At 48.6% G+C, this 21,983-nt stretch overlaps 2 protein-coding genes across 5 annotated transcripts in view; one reads left to right on the top strand and one right to left on the bottom strand.

Moving 5' to 3' along the window:
* LOC6595463 (dynein-1-beta heavy chain, flagellar inner arm I1 complex) overlaps window positions 1-21,983 on the bottom strand; it is a 106,661-nt gene that overhangs the window by 39,541 nt on the left and 45,137 nt on the right. The gene's annotated exons all lie outside the window — the stretch shown is intronic.
* The window catches only part of LOC6595459, a 69,020-nt gene that overhangs the window by 44,316 nt on the left and 2,721 nt on the right, over window positions 1-21,983 (top strand). For 2 of the 4 annotated variants that reach the window (XM_026988487.1, XM_002020856.2), the window contains exons 2-4: window positions 3,782-3,823; window positions 15,907-16,039; window positions 16,110-16,321. In XM_026988487.1, coding sequence (XP_026844288.1) covers window positions 3,782-3,823; window positions 15,907-16,039; window positions 16,110-16,321 — 387 coding nt within the window. The remainder of the gene's footprint in view (window positions 1-3,781; window positions 3,824-15,906; window positions 16,040-16,109; window positions 16,322-21,983) is intronic. The other 2 variants (XM_026988488.1, XM_026988489.1) reach the window with 1 other exon arrangement.

The raw sequence follows: 21,983 nt of genomic DNA, 5'->3' as shown, positions 1-21,983 counted from the left end.
CATGCCGGGAATCGCTGATGCTCTTCGGGGGCGCTCTTTGGGGGCAGCAGAACTGAAAGTGAATCAGGAATTTCAGGCAGCGACAGCGGCAGCCAGCAGGAAACTCAACTTGAATCAATATTGAAGTCTCAATCAACATCGACTCGGACGGAATTGAGGTGCAAAATGGCATCGAAGCGGACTGGAGGTGTTCAGTCCATGGGAACACGGAGAGCTCTTAATAATGTGGCTTATCACGGAGAAGTTTTCAGCCATTGAGTGGAAGGTGAAGGCTAGTTGGGGAATCTATAAGGATGCTGCAAGACTGCAGGGTATCACTGTCAAAGAGTGCTCTACTTCCGCTCTATAGACGATCTGGTTCTACAATTTCCTACGGTTTCAAAACCCTACCCTCTGTCCCAGAGTTCATCTGCAATTTGTTCGGCGATTAACTTCGTTTTATTCCCCACTAAAAACACTGATCTTTGCTGACACTTTGAGTGGTCTCCCCATCGCCTCCACTTTCGCTCCGACAGATCCGACAAACATCCATAATTGGATGATTGCTCATTTGCATCCGCACCGCCCAATCTCACCCACTCCCCGCTCCAGCAGTCCCCCGAATGCCGACTTCCCCCCCTTTTCGACCGCTTATCAACATCGATTATAAAATTGTTGTCACGCTTCTGTCACCACACAGAAATGGGGAATAATAACAATAAAACATGAATGCAGTGGTTGAAACGGGAACCGAAGCATTAGATACCCTTGAAGATCCATTGTGGAGGTGGAGCCATGGAACGTTCTATCGATATATCGACAATAAGTTGTATGCCCTGTAAGCAATCCTTGCCTTTTGTGTGGCTCTCGGACATCTGCATGACTCCCTACCCTTTCCCAGGGTATCAGAGGGAGAGCACACTTAACCCGCACTGGCGACGCCTTTCAAAATGATGCCATAAATTCCAAAAATTATGACATAAAATAATAAAAACACAAATGAAAAACGAAGGCAAAAAAGTCATTATCAATTACGCCACTTAATTATTTTTATTGGAGCATAAAATGCTCCATTTCTTGGGAAGACAGCAGCGGCAGAATGGAGCACAAAAGAGCTCAATATCGCATGCATTCTCCCTCCCTCTCCCTCTCTCTTCTTTCTCTCCACTCCACTCCACTCTTTCTCTCCGTCTCCCTCTGTTGTCCCTCCATTTGCCGCACATGGTGTCAATGATGTGCTAATTGTCGCGTGCGCCCACTTCTCCGAGGACCGAGGAGTGTCTGCCTGAGAACATTTCTCGGAGTCTTTGGGTCTCGGGGTCTTGGGGTCGGTCCTGCTCCGCCAAGGGGGACTCCGCTGCCTCGTTTTTGCATAATTTGTTGACAGTTTCTTCGAGTGTATGAATGAATGAATATTATATTGTTGGTCTGGCGACTTGCGGGCTTGGCCCCAGCCCCAGCCCCAGCCCCTGCCCCTGCCCCTGCCCCAGCGACATCTCGAAAATTGGAGGCGTTTATGTTCAGGCACTTTCTAAACGAATTTTGAATAATTCCGTCGTATGGCAAATTATTCAACAGCAGTTGACACCAATCACTCACAAATTGGAGGAAATTCCCTTGGCCAGGGCGATGGAAATAGAATTGGCTGTGTGTCAACGAAAATAGACGACAGTCACTTGATAGGCCCCGTGGAAAACCCAGAAATAGCAGAGCTTTTCCGAAGGAACTCTTCGTGCAATAAATATGCATACAAATCGTACGAGATAGAGATATGCTCTAATCTGTGGAGTCTTAGTGCATTTTCCACTCAATCCACTCAGTCGAAAATCAATGGAAAGATTATCCCCTGCAGAGCCGCATAGACCCCCGATGAAAACTGCTGCAAGTCCAGTAAATGAATTTCCAAGCGACAAAATCTGCAATGCAATTAGCCGACTCGACCATTTTTGTGCATTTTCCAGTTAGCCAATTGTCTAAGATTTTACCGCCAGTCGGCAGTCGGCAAATGCCAGCTGCTCCCCGTCTGACGGAGCAATTAAAAATCATTTAGCGGGCGATGCGGGGGAATGGGGGCCCGGGGGGAGGGAACTATGTGGAGCGACATGTGTTGGTGGCGTTTTATAGCGCATTAATTGACTTTTTGTTGATTAAAAACTTCGTATTTCAATTGTGCAAATGCAGTCTTTGGCTTTGGCTTTGGCTTGGGTTTTCCTCGCTTTTCTTGGGCCTGTTTTTTGTGCAATAATTAAATTAAGGCACGGCCTGGGCCCGACGACCACCCACGGCAAAATTGAGGAGAGCCTGACTGCAGCAATTTGCTGGCCTGTCTCCGGCATTGTCTGCGAGAAAGTTTCCAGCCACAAAAACCATCGGGAAAACATTGTTCGATGGGAGGCATGGGAAGGCTTTATCCGCTGTAATATTATACATTACATTAGCCCGGGCAATTAAGTTTGGGTTTTGTGGCTAGTGGAATGCAATTTCACTTGTCAACAGCCCCAAAGCGAGTCGTCGTCCACGTCATATTTAATCACAAGTTTAGAGCCCGAAAAACGCTCGTCTCGTATATCATCCATGTTGAGGCAACATTGTGGCTGCCAGTGGGCAACATGTTGCCGGCGATTGGACAGGTCTCAAAAGTTTTGGTAGTTCGACCGATGATTGATGGCTCGTTAGCCATTGGGGGCCGACACTTGAATACTAAACACCGAAATGACTCAACAAGTTGCAGCTTGTTGCAACGACAGACGTGTGCAAAGAAGAGCCGGGCGGAAGGCAGGTGGCAGTTGCAGGAAGACAGACACACCCACGCGGGAGCCAGCGAGAGCCAGCGAGAGCTTATGTTTGCATATGAGCTGATTATGATTATAGAGGGGGAGCAGGAGGGGGAGGAGCAGGGCACAGCACAGAAAAAACCCTCATCATACGAAGGGGAAAACTTTTAGTGCAAATGGCAGCCCAGGTAGAGGGGATTACAGTTTTCCTTGCCAAAAGATTATCTCGGTGAATTGTACAAGGTTGTAATGGGAATAAATTCTATGCGATTGCAGATAATTCCATTCCACATTGTGTCAAGGACGAAATGGATTGTCAGGGGATTGCTTGGAAGAAGAAAGATATGGGAAAAGTCTCCACAAATCCATCTTAATGGTGCCCCACTTGTATTCTATCTTATCGCACCTTAACGACCTCCATTCCACAGGAGGCATTCGCTTTGCTATATCTTGTCTATACCCTGTCCGTAGCACATAGAGCCATCCCAGTGCCAGTCCATTACATTGATCATTAAATTTGTGGCTAATTCACATGCAAAATGCAAACAGCGTCTAATGATGCCTCCCCCGCCCACAATCCAGATTCCTTGAGTCTCCCCATTGAGTAGAGTTTCCCGAGTGCGAGTATATTCCGCAACACACTCCAGCCATCATCCAGCAGAAGCACCAGAGAGTAGTAGAACTTTGAAGTACGTCCGTAACCACTCCCCGCCTGTTCTGGGGCAGCCCGGCCATCGTTTGGGCAACACTGTTTGCACTGGCACTAAGCACTTCACTTCCCAGCACTGCCAGCAACTGTTTTTATACTTTGCTGAAACAAAAAGAGTAAAACTTTGGCCAGCCCCGAAATGGCTGCGCACATTAGTGAGTGCCACAGACACAGAACTCGGCAGAACTCAGCAGAACTCGGCAGAACAGAAGAGAACTCAAGACAATTGCAACTTTGTTTGGAGCAACCCACGAGCAACTTTTTGGTACAACTGCAATAATTTTGTCTCCTCTCCTCCGCCCTCTCTCTCTCGTTGCAGGTAAGTGCTGCAAAGACATTAGAAGACGGCAACGATGGCCATGTAAGTACTCAAAACAGCATAAAACCCTCCCACATGTTGCTACTCCCTGTCCCTGCCCCTGCCCCTGCCCCCCAGCCACGTCTTCTATGAGTCCATGAGTCTACGAGTGCCTCAGTCTATGAGTGCTTGAGTGTGTGGTCCGTGTGCCAAGTGAAGTGTACTGAAACCACACCAAGACTGAACCGAACCACTCCTGACAATTGCCGGCACTTCCGTTGCATTGAACTTCGCCATATACGCCCCCATCATCGTCATCGTCGTCATCATCAGAAATGCATCTGTCGTTGGTGCGCCACACGGGTAGATGACCTGCGAACGATCCCATACACACACACACACACACAGTCGTACTACAATAGGCGTCTGCTTAACGATCGTGACCAATTTGTTGGTCAACGAACAACAAGATCTCCCCTCCCCTCCCCCCCAGCGCAGAACCTCAGCTGCATCTGCTGTCGCTTTGCAAATATTTACTCTATGAATAGAGAACGGATCTGCCTCTCGCCTTATCTTCGAGACCAGGGAACAGGGGGGGAACACTATTTGTTCTGCTGCTGCTGCTGCCGCTCGGCACACCCGCCCCTCGTTGTCACCGCACCCACTGGAGACGGAGACCTGTCTATCAATATGAAAAGCGCTGCGGCTGTGCCTTGAATATTCAATTAAAAACCGGCGGCGACTGACGATTGCCATGCAAAAAATAGGCAGAAGGGAGCCCGGGAATCGAAAGACGAAGATGGAAATACACTAGCAGGAAGATCTATAAAGCTACATCCCTCTCCGTCTCCATTCCTTAATTACTAGTAGTATTTCAAGTTTAATAGACTCTGCTTCCGTTTCCGCTCTGCTTCCACTCCGACTCCAGCGAACCCACGGCCATTTAAGGGTATTCGCCAGCGATTCATTACCATACTCGTACTCGATATAGCTCTTGGCGCTTGTGTCAGTGGCTCAGAGTGAAAACGTGACTTGTCTGGCTCTTGTCTGTCAACAGTCTGGTCGGGTCTGTTATGGGCTGCTCTGTTCTCTTCTCTTCTGTTCTGGGCGAAATGATTCGCAATGAACTTAGTTTAATTGAAACGTTGGCCAGAACTTGACGCTGATTTGACTGGAAATGTCGTGGGCTACACACTACTTGCATTACTTACTCTCTGACCTACAATTGGGTTGGAATGGGGGTTGGGGTTGGGGTTGGGGTTAGGGGTTTGGGGTTGACGGTAATGCGGGCGAGAGACAAACAAACCCCTAGCCTGGCATGTTTCTGCGCAAATTTATGACTTTCATTTGTGTTTTTGTCGCACAAATCACGGAAGAGCCCTGCCAGCAGTTGGTACAGCGACAGCGACAGCGATAGCGACAACACCGAATAAAATAAATTGAAATGTGGGTCAATGTTTATGTGGTTGTGGCCACGTTTTCAAGAAGGGAATGACCCCAGACCGAGCAGAACAACCCCCGCCTTAAATGCGCGCTTTTGGAAAACAGGGATTGGCATTTTGTTTGCTCAACTGCCAATTTATTTGCCCGAAAAACCCTAAACTGTCAAATGCCGGAACCGGAACCCGATCCCACGCCCCACAACAATCAGATTTCACTGGATCCCTGCATCTGCATATTCATTCACGACAATAAATGCAGGGAATGAAAGGATTCGGGTCTACAGATACCCTTTTCGTGGGTTTGTGTCGTTGGAATCTCCTAGGGGAATAGCAAGTAGCAGACCTGTTCTTCGACCGATCATATCCTGGGAATATTAATCCGATATATTATACCGAATGTCCATCGGAATATTCATGGCACCCTCTTCTCTACGCCGTGGAAATATATTAAATATAAACGAGAATATTTTAAACAAATATTTAGTTGTCCGCCTTTTGGGGGGGGCGGACTCCAATCCAAACAATCAAATGGACAATTGGCAAATTCAATTTGTGACCCGCAAAAACCCCATAAAGGCATTCATTTGTTCAGTCTGAAGGAGGGATATAGTACATACGTATGTATTCACGAGTACGAGTGTACGTACGAGTGTGCTGGGTCCTGTAGAGTGGATTTATAGATTTATATAAAACATTTTCCGCTGTCGTTTGCGATTTTAATTTAATGCAAACATTTGTGCAACAAAGATTAATTATTAAATATATATGAATGTGGATATCTGGTTATGTGGATGTGTGGATATGTGGCCAGATTTTATTGCTGCCACATGGAATTTTAATTACTTTTTTACTCCTATTTGGAGCAGTGCTGGAGGGGCCCAAGTGAGCAGCTGTCGAATGCAGCTTATAACGAATGTTGCTTATAAATATGGCAAACATTTCAGGGCTCCCATTGGCCTGCTATTTCCTATCTTTGCTTCACTTTCTACTGAATTTGTGGCACAAACAGACTTCTGTTTGCCCAAGAAACACACAAGTTTTATGGTTGAAAAAGTCAAAAGGAACACAATTGAAGTGCAAATGGGAGTCTTTTCTATGGGTTTAATGTTTATTCAGAGCAGGGAATGATATTGGAAATGGTGTTGCATCAGTGATGAATGCAGTCGGAAGATCTGCAGCAAAGTGGATGGATTGCAAGGAATGACCGTATCCAAACACCTGGCAGCATAGAAATGTGATAAAGTAGGTGTCTGTAGGGTTTCCCCCAGGCTTCCAGAGACTCCCCTTCCTCCGGCGTGCCCTAATATCCCTCTCCGCTGCACCTTCACAAAGGATCTCCGGAGGAGCCAGGCCACAGTCGCACAGATTGCTTGTATCGTCATCATCTTTACTAATTAGATTTGTGTACACGCACAGGTTCTACCTGCTCCTGCTGCCCCTCGTGGCCACAGTTCATTAGCCTCCATTAGAGAAGGGAAAGGCGGCAACTACAATAACCAAAGGGTGGCGAGGGGCAACAGATAGAAGAGTAGAGGCAGGGCTAGAGCTAGGGGGAACTGCATTTACAGTACAGATAATTGTAAGACTCCGAAGATGAAGCCGAAGCCGAAGCCAGGGACGGAGCCATTCAATTACTTAGAGCAAACATCTCCGAACGAAAAAAAAGGCGGGGAGGCGGGGGGAAAAAAGGGTAGCAGCCGGCAACAAACCTCAGACAAAGTTCAAAGTGCAGGCGCTCTGCAGGGCTCCCCCTGAGAGCTGGGACCAACAGACACGGCACTTGTTCTCCGGGTTTAACGTACGATAAACCCCCCCTCCCAGCACATCCCCAGACCAAGCCCCACTTCAACGGAACTCAGGAATGATAACAGCGGGCGGCATCGTGGAGGAGCGGAGAAATCTCAAGCAGTTTGGGGCAGCCGTTGACACTGGTTCGAGTGGGGCGGGGAGGGGGAGGGGGAGGGAGGGAGGGAGAGCAATTAGCCACCGGATTATCGGAAGCTGTCGAAAAATATTTGTATATCAGCAATCAATTGAAAGTTTTTTGTGGCTAATGAAATCACTCAAGCGAAAAGAACTAAAGTTCCCAGAAAAACGAACAAAAAGATACTCAGAGGAGCCCAAAAGATACAAGAGATGAAAGGAATGGGGGCTCCAGGGCAGGGCATCGGGGGATTCAGCTGAGAACCAAGCCAATGAACCTTAAATCAGAATCAAAGGCAATTGATGTTGACTTGAGCATGCCCCCCCCACCCATACTCCTACCCCCGCCCCTCCCCCGTGCTCATCCTCTCCTGTGCTTTGGTAAAATACAAAATAAAAGCCTGCACAAAATTCTCAAGAAACTTTACACCAAGAGCAGCGATAATGTTAATTTTGGGCCCCATCCTCGTGGCTCGTGGATCTCAAGCCCTTCGACAGGCATTTGGCAACCTCGTCGTCATCATTTATTCAAGGCAACTTAAGCTCTGTCTCTGCCACGGCCTGTCACGGAGCGATAAGGCCCTCTCGGCGAATTATGAAAGGGAATGTTTAAGAAAATGAAAAATTGAATAAGACCCGAATGAAATCAATAAATTGCAGCATCCCAGAGGAGCAGGGAGCAGGGAGCCGAGCCGGCTGAAGGATGTGCCCGCAGAGGAGGTGGAACTTCCATAAACTGGCATTAAATATGCATGCGAAACACTTTCGCCGGGTTCTCGCACACGCATTTATTCCCGGGAAGAACCCGCGCAAAGCATCCGAAAATAATGTGTGTGCAAAGGCAAGACGGAGGCAAAGAAATGTTCGAAAAGATGAAATGAAGAAATATGCGTTTCCGAAGAAACGCTGAGGCCACCGCAGGAGGATGTGCGGCACGAGGGGCACTCAGGACTGGGACTCGGCGAGAGATTCGCATGTGAGGACACCTTTTCCAGGAATTACTCCGAACGAAAGATGAATCTTTGCCTGGAATTTATGCACTTAAAAATGGTTCTGAAAATGTAATTGATTGACAGAGTTCTAGGGAGAGAAGAGAGGGACATTCGAGGCCTTAAAGTTGAAGAATTGAGCGACGATATACGACAGCGACAAAGGGAAACAAATCTTCCATAACTTTCGAATATCGCTGTTGGAATAATATCTTAAATAGTTGGAAGGAAGGCCATTCCCTCTCTTACACATTTATCTGCACAGCTCTTAAATTCTTAAAGGATATCTCTGCAATTCCCCCATGGGGGAGTCTCCCCAGAAATATTGTCCACTCCCGTCTCTTGAGCATCCCTAGTGCCGTCTGGTCTTGACCAGATCCCCAGCGAACCGAACGAATTTATTTATTTTCAATCAATGCCACAAGCTCCAGTTGTGCCCCGGACTGCTGGCCGCTTCCCGCTTCCCGGAGCAACTTTGTCGCCTCGTCTTGCCACTTTTTGAGCCAGGGACTGGGCCTGACGGGGCAGATTGCTGCGAGTGCGGTTGTTTGGCGAGAGGAGCGCGTGCCGCTTGGAATATTTATGAGCTGCGTCGTCTTTGGCCATCAACAGACGGAAATCAATGTTGACCCACTTGGATGGGCGGCAAGGACGGGTCCTCGGTACATGGGAGTACATGGGGGAAGGAGTGGGACTGGCACTGGGAAGGGGATCTCTTCCGTCGTCTGCATTGCCGATTCAGACGCGACCAAGTGAAAGTCAAGTGAAGAAATTAATTTCGCAGCAAGTCATTAATATTAAGTTTTTTTCGCAGCAACCCAAAAAAGGTCATAATGAGAGTCCGCTGGATCCTAACTGTCGCACCTCCAATGAATCTTTGTCGCGCCAGTTGTTGGCCTTTAATTGCTGCCACATTCATAACGAGGAGTGGGACCTGTAAGCGAGTTCCTCTTCTTCCCTCCCTCCCGCCCATCCCTCTCTCTCCGCCTCCCTATCGAAATGGCGCTCTGATTTCCGTTTCCGCCTTGCTCGCAGTTCGTGTTGTTTCTCTTTTTCCTGCTCCCCAAATTGTTGCCATGTTTCTGGCCAAATCGAAGCCAACCCTTTCGGCCCCGCCCAATTGGCAGCCGAAACACAAATCTGATTTATGGAACAAAATTACTGCAACAGAAAGTTGTGGCAACAAAAAAGTACCACATAGAAGGTGATAAAAGATTCTCCGCCATGGAGGAGTAAAAGATATACTCTAATGTCTCTAGATATCTCCCTCTGGACGGATTTTGCACTCAGATCTCCCTTGGATTGCAGTGAAACCATCTTTCAATCGGTTGGAGAGGCCAGTCCTTGGATACTCCACTCCCTCGATCGCCTCCCACTTCGCTTAGGCATCCCCTTTGCCCTAGCTAATGTATCCTTCGTTGCTCTTCAGTGCAATCGAAGGGCATAAACTATTTTATCGCCCTTGGCATTTGTAGCGTGTATTTTGCTGGTTTTTTGCCGTTGCCCGGACTCGGACATCCTCCCCTTGCCGCTCGCTGCTCCTCCAGGAAATCTGCGTTGGATTTCCGGTCCAATCGATAGCTGGGAATTTATGGCCAGTGTTGCCTTACTAAATGAATTTATGGCAAGCGTTTAGTTTAGCGCCCCACGAACAGTCCTTCGTGCCCCTTGCGAGCGCTGAGCAAATAATATGCGTAACTCTTGCACTCTTGCACTCTCCCTCGCCCCCTCGCCCCCTCTCCCCCCTTTCCACCCTCTCCACCCTTCCGCAACAGTCCCACAAAAAGTTGGCAACACTGAAAATTCATTTTGGTTTTTGGGCACACCCTTCTTTTAGTTTTTTTTGGCGTACTGTACTTTTGTAACGGCAACTTTTTGCGGTCTGTGTTTTTCGCCTAAAAGCAGGCAGGACTTTAAACTTTTGCCAGCCCGTGCATAGCCCTTGCCCCTTGGCCCTGGTCTGACCTGCCATGCCCTGGCGATGCAGTTTTAAATTTGTTTTGCAAGCCGTTCATAAATTTGACACTTTTTGGCTGCCGCTCGCTCTGTGCTCTGTGCTCTGGCTGTGCTCTGTGGCAGGCATGTGAGAAGCTGCTGCCCCCGGCAGGACCCTGGACCCTGGACTGTGGACATGTCCAGGTTGGTGCACACTTAGCACAGGGAGGAAGATAGGATTTGCTACGCTGTGGCATGACATCGGGGAGCACAAGGGATACGGATAGACATCGCAAAGTTGGCAAGTATTTCTGTGGTTTTATCTATGCAAAGTAAACTTTTGGCGCCCGCTGCGGTTTTTTGCGCCGCTTTGCATTGCAAAATAGTTGGGGCTCCAGAGGTGGCCACGGCAGAGTGGAACGCCTTTGCGGCCAGGCCTGCTTAGTCATTAATGTTGTCCTTGTTTGAGGTTTCTTTGCCAGCAACAACTACCAGCAGCTCCCAAGAAGCCAGGGCTAATTAATGAGACTTTCAGCAGTTCTCTGGCTAAGCAGGCTGCCATTTCTGGCCATAGTTTTTGTAGGGTTTTAGTTCCTTAGTTTCTCAAAGATACAATTACGGGTGAAAGATGATGGGAGGTTTTCCGTCCTAGAGAACTCTCATTTGGGGACTAGGGAGGATCGAAATATCCATTTTATGTACAACAAATCACACCTAAAGGCAATGAAAGACGTCAAGGCTTGTTTCATCCTCAAAATGTATTCCGAATCGATTCCAGGTAATCAATTAGAACACGTGTATGCCAGCTGTTGAAATCCTAAATTGAATCCATATCCGACACATCTATAATTCACATCTACATCCGACAGCTGGTAGGAGGCCAGGAGGTCTCCCGCCCACGTTGCCCTCTGCCCTTTGTGCCCTTCCAAAGCAAACATTCCTCGGAGACAGATGGATAGACAGATAGACTGCTGGACTGCTGGACTGCTGGATTGTCGGACAGATGCCCGAGTGAAAGTTCACAAATAGACAGGCCTCTCAATTCCCTCAGACTATTGTGGCACATGGGGGACCTGCCGCTGCCCCTCCCTCGTGCCGCTGCCCCTGCCGCTTCAAAGGCGCATTAAGCTGTGGGCTCGGGCGAGACCATTGTTAGGTGAGGTCAGCACGCAGTCCGGTCCGTGTCCGGCCGTCCACTACGCCGCAGGGTCAGTTACAACACAGAGCCGAGCCAGCAAGGTGCGCCAAACTTAATTTGAACAATGGGGGAGCAGGGAGCAGGGCGCAGGGAGGGGGACACGGGGCCAATGTAGGGGCTGTAGTTGCATTGTAATGCAGCCTGACGTTGAACAAAAGAGCCCTGCCCCTCCGCCCCTCCGCCCTTCCGCCCTTCCTCACCTCCTCCCGGCTGTTGTTATATTCCTGCCACTGCAGATGACAAGCAGAGCGATGCATAACCAGGGCCTGGATACCTGTAAACCGCCCCACACACGGATACATATACACGAGTCGGGAGGGGGGGGAGGGGTGGGGCGAGCATTAACCTGCTTAATGGCGGACACAGCCGAAGAAGAATGAAGCGTGTGTGGACATTCCCTCGTGGCTGATGCGCGAAACCGAGTTAAGACCCCGCAAAGATCTTGGCGCTGGGAGAACTGTAAAAGCGCCCATCGTTCATTCGGTTTAACATTTATTATTCATTTGATGGACTTTAAGGACTTTAAGTTGCGCTTTTTCGGTGCTTTCTCTTTGCTTTTGTTGCTGCTGCTGCTGATGGCGAATGAAAAATAAGGCACCTGGGAAATTTGCGTAAATGCTGACGCAGCAACATATAAATAACGGAAAAGATACATGGCACACCATACGATACGTACATACCATATTTATTCAGTGAAAAGCAAATTACACGTGTATTCGCGTGACCCGGAAAGTGTGGGAAATGTTTTAATTAAATTATAAGTGACTCCGAGGGCGGGAACTCCAATTTACATGTGGATATCCTTGCAGAATTCCAAGAGTTCCGCCCTCGTAGGATGCACGAGTATTTAAGCATCAATTTAATAACGTGCCACACTCCGGCGGCCACAAATCGCTGTTGTAGCTGCTGCCACAACTTTTCATTTAGGCGATATTTATGGGCGGAAAGCAGTCCGTAAAGCGGGCAGAAAGAATTGCCGCAAAACATGTTTCAAAATAGCTGCCAAATACACAGTAACCACACCGAGCTCCACCACCAACCGAGCCACAGATTCGCGCCACAAACACCGCACCACCACACACACAAAGAGAGAGGGAGGGGGAGAGTGCCACTGCCACTGCCACTGCCACTGACTGCAACTCAAACGAGGAAAACTATGTGCATTCATAATAAAAATTTATGCGCTCGGCCTCCGAAGAAAAAGTTGTGCAGGGAAAACAGTAGCAGAAAAGTTGAGGAACAAGAAGAAATACAGTAAAAAGCGAGAGAGATAGAGAGAGAGTGGAGATAGAGACAGAGAAAGAGACAGCTATAAGTTGGAGCAAATTGCTTCGTAAAAATATCAACTTCATTGCCATTATAAAGTTCAACAGATACAATTTATAGGCAACAAAACGCATCAGGCCAAAGCAGGTAACAATGAAAGCGAAAGGGAGTGGGGGGGGGGGGGGGGGGAGAGAGGGGGAGAGACGCACAGATGATAAGTAAACAACAATTACCCAAGCGAACCCACATTTTCCATGGCATTGTTGGGGATAGAATTTATTTTTCACTTTTCCTCCCAACCAACAATAAACTTTCGAATGGAAAACTTTCTTTGGGTTTCAGCTGGAGAACGACTTTTATCTATTTCCTGTGTTTTCTTGCCTGCCAAAGCATTCCTGGCGTCACACGTGGCGTATGTGCAATATTTGCATGTCCCCCGAAAAGTATGCAGCGGAAATTTTCGGCATTTTTCAGCTCCCCCGAGAAAAAGAGAGAGATTTCGTTCCTCGTAGAGTCAATTTAGCATGCAGCTAATAAATACAAGCATTCAACTCTGATATGATATCCCTGGCTCCACCATCGCTGTCTGGCTCCCCATTCTGATGGCGGTGGCCACCAGACAGAGCATAACGGGAGCCGGGGAGTCGGGGGAGCCACCGCCTGCCAGTGAGGCAGCAATATTTCAGCACTCAACTCGACAGCCAAGTGTCTAGCAGGAGACGCCGGGGAGCAGGCGAAGCCCAGGCGGTTGAGTTTTTAATAAGCAGCCAGAGGAGCGGATCGGGAGGGGAGGGGAGGGGAGCGGCGAGGAGCGGCGTCAAATGCCAGAAGTTTGATGAAAGTAAAGGCAGCTTGTCTGGCATCAGCTTCCTCTCGGAGCCAGCCTCACTTTTACTGGCATTGCAGTTTTCAAAATTGAATGAAGCTGACAAACGAGGCGTGGCAGCAGCAAACGCCTCAAAGGGTGAGGAGAGAGGGGAGGGGAAGAGAGGGCTCTCGCGATGGCGATGGCACACTAAAGGTGATAAATTCTCGACGAACGTCACCGACTGAAGTGTCATCAACAGCAGTTGAGGCAAGCAAAAAAAACACACAAATTTAATTGCGAGACTTGGCAGCTTTGAAGAGACGCAGACGGAGACGTGGAAGTGGACGTAGACGCAGGAAGTGGGGTGGCAACGGGCGGGAAACGGAAGTATACGGGTCAGGAAAAATGATTTTAGAAAATGCAATTTGTGAAATGAGATAAAAACTCGAGAGTCGGATTCGGCTTGGAAGGGTGTCCCGGGTCCTGGGTCCTGCATTCTGCCGACTGATTGAAGATAGCTTCTCCTGCAGCGGCGGCGGCGGCAGCAGCTCCCATTCCTGCCACTGGAATTTGCTCTCTGCCAGGACATAACTCATTAGGGATTTCCATTTAAATGGAGCGACGGAGAGCACGAAATATATCACAAGCCAATGGATCCGCTCAAGAGGGGATTTCGATTCTTAGCTTTTTTCCCTCAGAGATCCCAGATCCCAGATCCAAAATATCTCCAGGAGTAACAATCCTCCAACCATTGCCATCTCCATTTCAAGTTAGGATCCAATTTCCTCAAGTATCTGCACATTAAACAAAACTAATCTCTTCTATCGCATCAAATTGCGTTAACGTTTAATGTGGGGCCAGCCGATGGACAAATGGGCATCTACCTGGCCATAAACCAAAGACCCAAATGCCGTCTACTCAAGACTCAAGCATTAACGCCACATTCTTGACAGGCTTCACACCTCAAGGCTCCGCAATCCCCCGTAAGCCGCAAGGGCAGAGGCAGAGTGAGATGGGGAGATATGGAAGATGGCCAGGCAACAATGGAGGGCCCATTCATAAGCCTCAAGGTTAAACCGCTAAAAATCATTGACCAACATCAAAGAGCCATTGTTTTCGGCTCGGCCAAATGGACCAGAAATACTAAGCCAAAATGAGAATGAGAATGAGCGTCCGAGCATCGAGCCGCAGCTCAAGAGCAATACCACAGCCCAAGACGAAGATTTATGCCAATTGCTCTTGAGCACCTTGTACCGCAGACCCCCTCCGACCAGCGACCAGCGACCAGCCACCATCCACCTCCTCTCCTTCCCCGTTCCTCTCCCGAATGTGTGACTAATGAACAGACTTCCACGGCCTGTGCGTCGCTGCTCTTTTTGGGCCTTTTATTTAGCCATTGGCCCACCCACATTTACGGAATTTACGGTTTTTTGTGTTCCGTTCCGTTCCATTCCGCACTGTACAGTACATATATCTATATATACATAGGTAGGCCAGTATATGGAGGAGCTATGGCCACTGCCGGCTCATTAATTTCGCTTAACTTCACAAATTGCCAATTGTGCGCATTGGTCAACATTTTTACTTCGTCTCGATGTTGTTGGTGGCTGCTGCTGCTGCTGCTGGTGGCCGCTGCTTCTGGTGGTCCGTGGTTGACCGGTCGTCTCTGGACCCTGAAGTCCCAGCTCCAGCTCCAGCTCCAGCTTCAGCTCCAGCTGGACGTCCGGCTCCACGTCGATGTTCATGTCCATGTCCAACAATTCCTTCTCTATTGTTCTCTCGGTCGTATTTATTGCCTTGAATGCCAATTTGTTTCGTGTTGCCATTGTTATGCACTCAAGAGGTCAAGGCATCTCGATTCGTTTGTGGAGTTGGCAGATGAGAGATACGGTTCTGTTTGCAGCCCATAACCGATCAATGGAAGGATCATTATCTCAAGTAACAAGTCCAGCATGTTGTCAAACAATTCAGAGATTCATTGGAGGGCCCTTCATGGAGTGCTTAATGAATCATCTAAGCATAGCACTATCGACTCTTCTAGATCTCTCAGCTAGTCTCACTCCATCGCACAGAAGTAAGGGTATCCCAGTTTCACTGTCAAGCGTGCCACCATTGTTCGCCTGTTAGTGGAGGGTGGGGGGAGGGGGGAGGGGGGCCTTTCCCTGTTGCTGTTTTTCTCGGTGCCGTCTGCGTGCACATGAATTCCTAGTTTATGAACTTCTGTGGGTCCAACTGCTGGTTAATGTTCAGCTGGCATGTTCCCTCAATCTGTGCCCACCTATTCCACCTATTCCCTGCCTCCTGCCCCCTGCCCCCTGCCTCCTTGTGTGGACAATAAAAATTGTGACAAATTGTCATCGCACGGCACAAATGGTGGCATTATTAATGTGAGCCAACTTTTATGGAGCGGCCCGGCGTATGCGTAATGTGAATGATGTGCTGGGGGCTAGAAAAGGCCCAGGGGGGACGAACAACATAAACAACCTTTGTGCCATACCCCCCACATACCCCCCTACCGTCGTGCCTTACAATCAATTGGCATGAGCAAACGTATACTAAACATTTGTTGCCCCACCATTTTGCAGGATGTGGAAAACATTTACTCGCCAAACTACATAACGGGAAAGCTGACGCAGAGGAAGGAGGAGCAACTGGGCACGCCCGAGGCAGCGCTCAAGGCCCGACGACAACAAGCCCTGATGCAGAAGCGGGAGAGAGGTGAGTCCACACGCCACAGGGGCAGAGGGAGGCCCGGAGAGTAATCCTTGACCGGGAATTCTCATTGCAGCCCTGGCCCAGGCCCACATGCACCAGGTGATGGCGGACGCCACCTGCCGCGTGCCCCAGCCGCGCTGCCAGCGCGTCCAGCAGGACCCCTCGAAGATCTACACGCCCCACTGCACCGTCCTGCACCGCTGCAGCGAGGACAGCGGCTGCTGCCCCAGCCGCACCCAGATCTGTGCCGCCAAGAGCACCCACAACGTTGAGTTGCATTTCTTCGTGAGTACAAAATAAAACAAACAAAATAGGACTAAGATATATGTATCAGACTCTCGACTCTCTATTAGAGTGGGATAGCTCTCTTTGAGTTTATTCTGTGGGGATTGAAGCTTCGCTGGTCGTACAGCAGAAGCTGCTCAGTCGTAAGCCGATTCCCCACCATCCCCAATAAATCATCCTTCCTCCCTCTGGTGGCCCATTTTTGTCCCAAAAAACCGTCTATTAAAAGTGTCCCTTTTCATCAGCAGCCGCCGCATCAAACATACTCGTGCACACATCACTTTTAAGCTCCTCCATTCAAAGCTTTCGCTTCATGTGGCATTTACGAGCACTATTATTATTACATCAGTTTTCTATTAATCCCCCTTTAATGGGCCACGCCCTTGGGTCTGGCGGTAGAAACTTTCGTTCAAATGTCGCGCTTGGGTGCAGCTCCAAAACCCGAAATACAATTAAACCAATTTCCATTCTGCTGCGAGTACGAATCGGAGCAAACGCATTCCCTGTGTTGGGGCTTTGGGTGAGCAATCGCGCGCTTTCAATAGCCGCTGACTTCTAGAACTAGAGATGGTGGAAATATCGATAATTTATCCGATTTCCAATGCGATAAGTGCGCGATAACATACTTCAATATGCCAGGAATATCATGGTTAAATATGTACACTAAATGGAAGACCTCTAGGATTTGTAGGCATAAATCGATGGTGATATACCAGTTGATTCCATTTTAAACTCAGTTTGAGGATTGGTAATTATGAGTCCTCTGGGGAATATATCCCCAACTGTTCAGTTGATGTGATGCTCTACCTATTTCCCGTAAATAAAACCCTTTTTAGAGATCGAAGCATCATGCAGATGTGCCAACATGAGTGTATATCGAATTCTATATCATTTGATCATTTATCGTATAGCACATCTATTCTTTTTTGCCATTCCCACCTCTAATGACCCACCGCTACTGCTCTCTCCACCTCTCCATCTCTCGATCCCCCACCCTCCACCGTAATTGTCGTTGTCGTTGCTCTTGTTCCTCTCAATGTTGCTCGTGGGCGTAGGTCATGCTTGAGGGCGCCATATTGCAACATAATTATATCGCTTCACCTTTATTTTCGTTTTACCTTTTTTTCCGTGGGTATAAACGTACTTATTTTTTCCGTGGGCTTTTGACTGAAATGACTTTTTAATGACGCAATGATAATTCAATTTGTTTGGTGATTTATGCTCCATGATATGATAATTGTTGTTGCTCTTCGGCTGTCGCTGTGGCAGTGGCAGTGGCTGTGGCTGTTGGCTGACATTGTTCTTGCTGCTTTTTGTTGTATAACGAGCTTTCGATACGGGTGTACGAGAATATGTGGAAATTGAGAATGTAATTAAGCATTTGAAAGGGGGAGGAAGCTCATTTTGTATCATTTTATCATTTTAATATGCTGCAGATTGGATTGTTGGTGATTTGATGGATTGTTGATAATTATATCCGACAACATCGAGGGGAAACGACGGTTGAAATGGAGTCCGAAGTGTGGATTCAAGGTGTATCAATGGGAGATCAAATTATACGGAAAAAGAAGGCCCAAGTGGGGGAAATACTGAGCTGGAGCTCGATAAAAGCCGTGGACTTGAACAACCTTAAATTTCCACTCTAAGACAACTCCCTTGCCAAGTTCCTCTCAGAAAGAAAATACCAATTTGCCTGGCAACAGTAACGTGAGCCATAAAAAACGCCATTCGCTCAGATCCCTCGGCGCCGCGACATGTCCTGTGACCTTCTTTTGGAAGGCAAACATATGCCCTTTTCCTTTTATTCTTCATTATTTCTCAGGGCAAATCCCGTTACTGCTTTGCCTGCATTTGCTTAGTTTTCCATTATGAAAAGCCCTTTTCTTTTTGCAGAACTTTCATAAATTTCCCTTCTCCGGCGCCGTTTTTGCAGCTGCAACGTTTTTTCGCTCCCTCCGAGTGCCTCCGAGTGCCTCCGAGGCGGGCAGACACATCCAAGGAGCTCGTAACTCTCTGAACTCTTCGGATGGCTTTTAATTTTCAAATATTTATGCTGCGCTTGCCGCAAAAAGTTTCCACTTTCAAGATTTATGCGCACACACATTGGGATGGAAGTCCGGGGAGGGGGAGGGGGAGCTGGGGGGAGGGCAGCCGCAAAAACCTTAAGAACAAGACAAGCCTCCCCACATATGAACGTGGTTAGGATGGTAGGCAGAGCAGCTCCCCCGCTTAATTATCCAATAAAAGTTCGGAGCAGAAACCACACAAATTATTGTACGGCAATTTAACATTTTCGTCAGGGAGGCAAAAACCTTGATAGATGATAGATGGAGCACAAGATAAATGGGAGACTTGAGGGAGGAAAGAGTATTCCAAGAGAGTTATCTTCGAAGCAACTCAATGGGTAATCAATCGATGGACCCTACAGTGAATCATCGAACTGGGAGCACTACGAGTTCGGGAGTTGCCTGAAAATGGGGCCCCACAGCCGGTTACAGCAGCCATCTTTATATTCCAATAAGCGACGAAATCTGCTGTTTTTTAGTGGTAATAAATCGTAATTGTTAGCAAAATAGTTCTCTCTTATGCCAGGCTCTATCACCATTTGAATAGAACCCGCCCTCAGAGGTAGTGTATGGGCGAAAGAAAGTTTAGTGTCCTTTGTGATTCCCCTTCCCTTATCCTTACAAAGCAAGCCATAAAGCAGACAAAAAGTATGTCTGGCCAGGAGGTTCAGGAAGCTGTGGCTGCCTTTCAAAGCTGTTGGCATTCCAAAGCTTCCACACACACAGAAAATGTGCAACAAAAACCAGAAGGAGCTAAAGAAGCCGTTCGGGGAGAGACAGCAAGAGGGGGCGAAGCAGTTTAGCAAGAATAAGCAGTGCAGGAAGAAGCAGAAGAGGGCTGGAAGAAGCAGCTGAAAAGTCTGGAGAAGAGACAGCACGAGCTTCGGGGGGGAGCGGGAGCGGGGGCCCATCTCAGCGGTTTGTCATTGAGAGGTGTCAAGTGGCAGGCAAACAGCTTGAGACCCGAGCACCAGTGGGCACCAGGAGGCACCACAGGGCAGCAGCCAGGGATCGAGGTGGAGGAGGGCCCTGAGGCGAGGAGAGATAACCAGACGGAGAGGATGCCACCAACAAGAGTAGAACGAGCCCTGAACTACCAGTAGATACCCTTTTGATGTCAGATTTGGATGAACTTGATCTGCGGAGGATCGTTCTTTCTATCCATATAGGATATCTATCTATCTATATAAGTATCTGCCATGCAGATATCTCCCTGCCACATATTGTATTGATGGTGTTCTTCTCTGAATTCCAAACACCTTGTCAGAGTCCCCATACCCTCACGAGAGGGCATTGAAAAAGGTTAAACATTTGAACAAAACATAATTTATGTTGGGCAAATTTTCGCTCTTTTTCGAGACAAAAAACGAAGCAAAAGGGGGGAATATTCTGCATTGTGGAACGTTCAGCACGGGGCAATGCACTCCACGCCCACACATCTCCCCGCCCGGGCCACATGTTGCAAGCGTTGAGAGATTTATGAGTTGCTCGCATGGTCCTCCCGGTTCTCCGGGGTTCAATGCACTCAACTTTCACCCAGGCCGAAAGGCGGCAGGACAGCGGATAGCGGACAGAGGAGAGCAGGCCAGAGCAGGCCAGAGCAGGCCACAGCCACAGCCAGGAGAAGTTGTGGCTAGAAGAGCAAAGCTGAAATCAAAAGCCTCTAAACGTGAAAGCCAACGCCCACCCACACTCACCCAAAGCCAAAGCCAAAGCCGAGGCCGAAGCCGAAGCCAAACGCAAAGCCAACAAACAAAGTTTTGCTTGTTTAGACCAAAGTCAAAGCTGGGGCCAAGACCAAAGTAAAAGTCAATTGGCTGACAGGCAAATGGTTATGGCCATGTCCCACTGTCCATGTCCTCCCCCGGAACGCAGGCGATTTAATTAATTTGCCACAAAATGTGGCTAGCTCTAGGCCCATGCATAATCAGCTCCAGATGAGCATTCATGAGCTGCGGGAGGCGGGGGGAGAGCAGTGCAGGGGGGCTCGGGGATTGGGGAATGGGCTTCGTGGGTGGCTCTCTCTCGTGACACATCCGCCGCCGGTCCGAGCTGCGTAATGCAATTTTCCCAAGCATAAATCCCCAGGCCAAGCGGAGAGAGCAGCAGAGACAACAGCAGAGCACACGTGTGTCCCGAGGCGGGGCAGGGGAGAGAGCGAGAGACAGAGACAGGTGCAGGTGTATTGCACTGCGACAAAAGGGAGTTGGACTAATAAGCCACTCTGGGAGAGAGGCAGAGTGTGTGGGCACGAGGCAGGGAAGTAAGCTACGGGAAGCTGATTTCTGCATTCGTGCTGGCTATACGCGTCGTGCGGCAGCGCCCATCGGTGTGCTGGGTGGCAGATAATCCGAGGAATGCCTCTACTCTTTCGCCCAGTGTAGACGCAGAGTCGGGGCAAATGCAAATTGCGAGCACGTAAGGCAGCAGCAGGAAAAGCAGCACCTGCAGGACCCCAAGCAGTTATGGCGAAAGCTTCTCTAATGCTCCACTGATGGTCCCGTTTTGAAATGGATGAGCAATGGTCTCTGTGCCTCTGTCTCTGCCTCTGCCTCTGCTGCTGCTGCTCAAACCTCGCCAGAAATCCTGATGACAGTTGCCGTTTTGCATTCTTTGGGCTTATCCAGTATTCGGAATGATCCGAAGAAGGCATTGGCTTGGCTGTTTGTGTGTTTACTGCAGAAGTTCAACGATTCATTGGCCAAAATTCAAAGTTCCCGAACAAAATTCATCAATTCCGTGCAGGTGGAGAGGGGGACGGGCTCCACATTTCCAGTGCAGTCTGAATAATTCAGTCGAAGGCGCTTTTAGGGGTAGAAGGAAGTTTCGGGCTTCGTTTAAGTGGAATAACAAGAGTGCTGAAAGTTTCGTGGGGGAGGGATAATTAAGGACATGTGATACCATAAGTTAAGCCATTTAATTTTAAGTTTTCAGGCGCGGGGCACACCCTTTCCAGGCAGGGTGTCCTTTAATCCAAGCCGAATGAAGGTGCATCGAATCCGTTCTCCAGAAAATAACTAATTGAATATTCCATTTGGCAAGTGAGCAAGCCTCAATCCTCCAGGGGAATCTCTACGGCTATATTCTATGCACTCTCCGTCCAGTGCTCGGCTTAATTTGGGTCTTAGCACAGACCATTGTTTGGGGTCAACACAACACGAGGGGAAGGGAACGCCTCTTGGAGAAGTGCATGCAAATTTAGGAATAACATTTCATACACATTCTGCCGACTTAATCGCACTTCAGCCAGCTGGCAGGACCTCCCCTAGCCGTCCTTCTAGGAGCAAACCGAGCAATAACTGACTAATTGCTCAAGTCACATGGCTGTAAACGGACACATGCCTCTACGGACACCCAGGGACACACGCACACTCCCGGGAGGACAGGGAACAGGGGGAAGGGGAGAAAGAATGCCTGGCATTTGCATGCATAAAAACCTAACCTCAATTAGAGAAGCCATCTTGGAAATAAACCCGCCCTCTGCACCTCCACCTCTAAACAATACGGTTATATATCATGCTATAGGCATAGTTTTGCATATTTGCACAGCACACAGCCGGAGGAGCCCTTGAGTGCAGTTTTTCTGCTCAAATGTG

This window comes from Drosophila persimilis, unplaced genomic scaffold (assembly GCF_003286085.1).
Source record: "Drosophila persimilis strain 14011-0111.01,24,50 unplaced genomic scaffold, DperRS2 tig00000191-arrow-pilon, whole genome shotgun sequence".
In the NCBI taxonomy this organism is placed as follows: Eukaryota; Metazoa; Arthropoda; class Insecta; order Diptera; family Drosophilidae; genus Drosophila; species Drosophila persimilis.
Note: the sequence above shows the minus strand (reverse complement) of the source record. Positions and strands in the feature narration are given on the sequence as shown.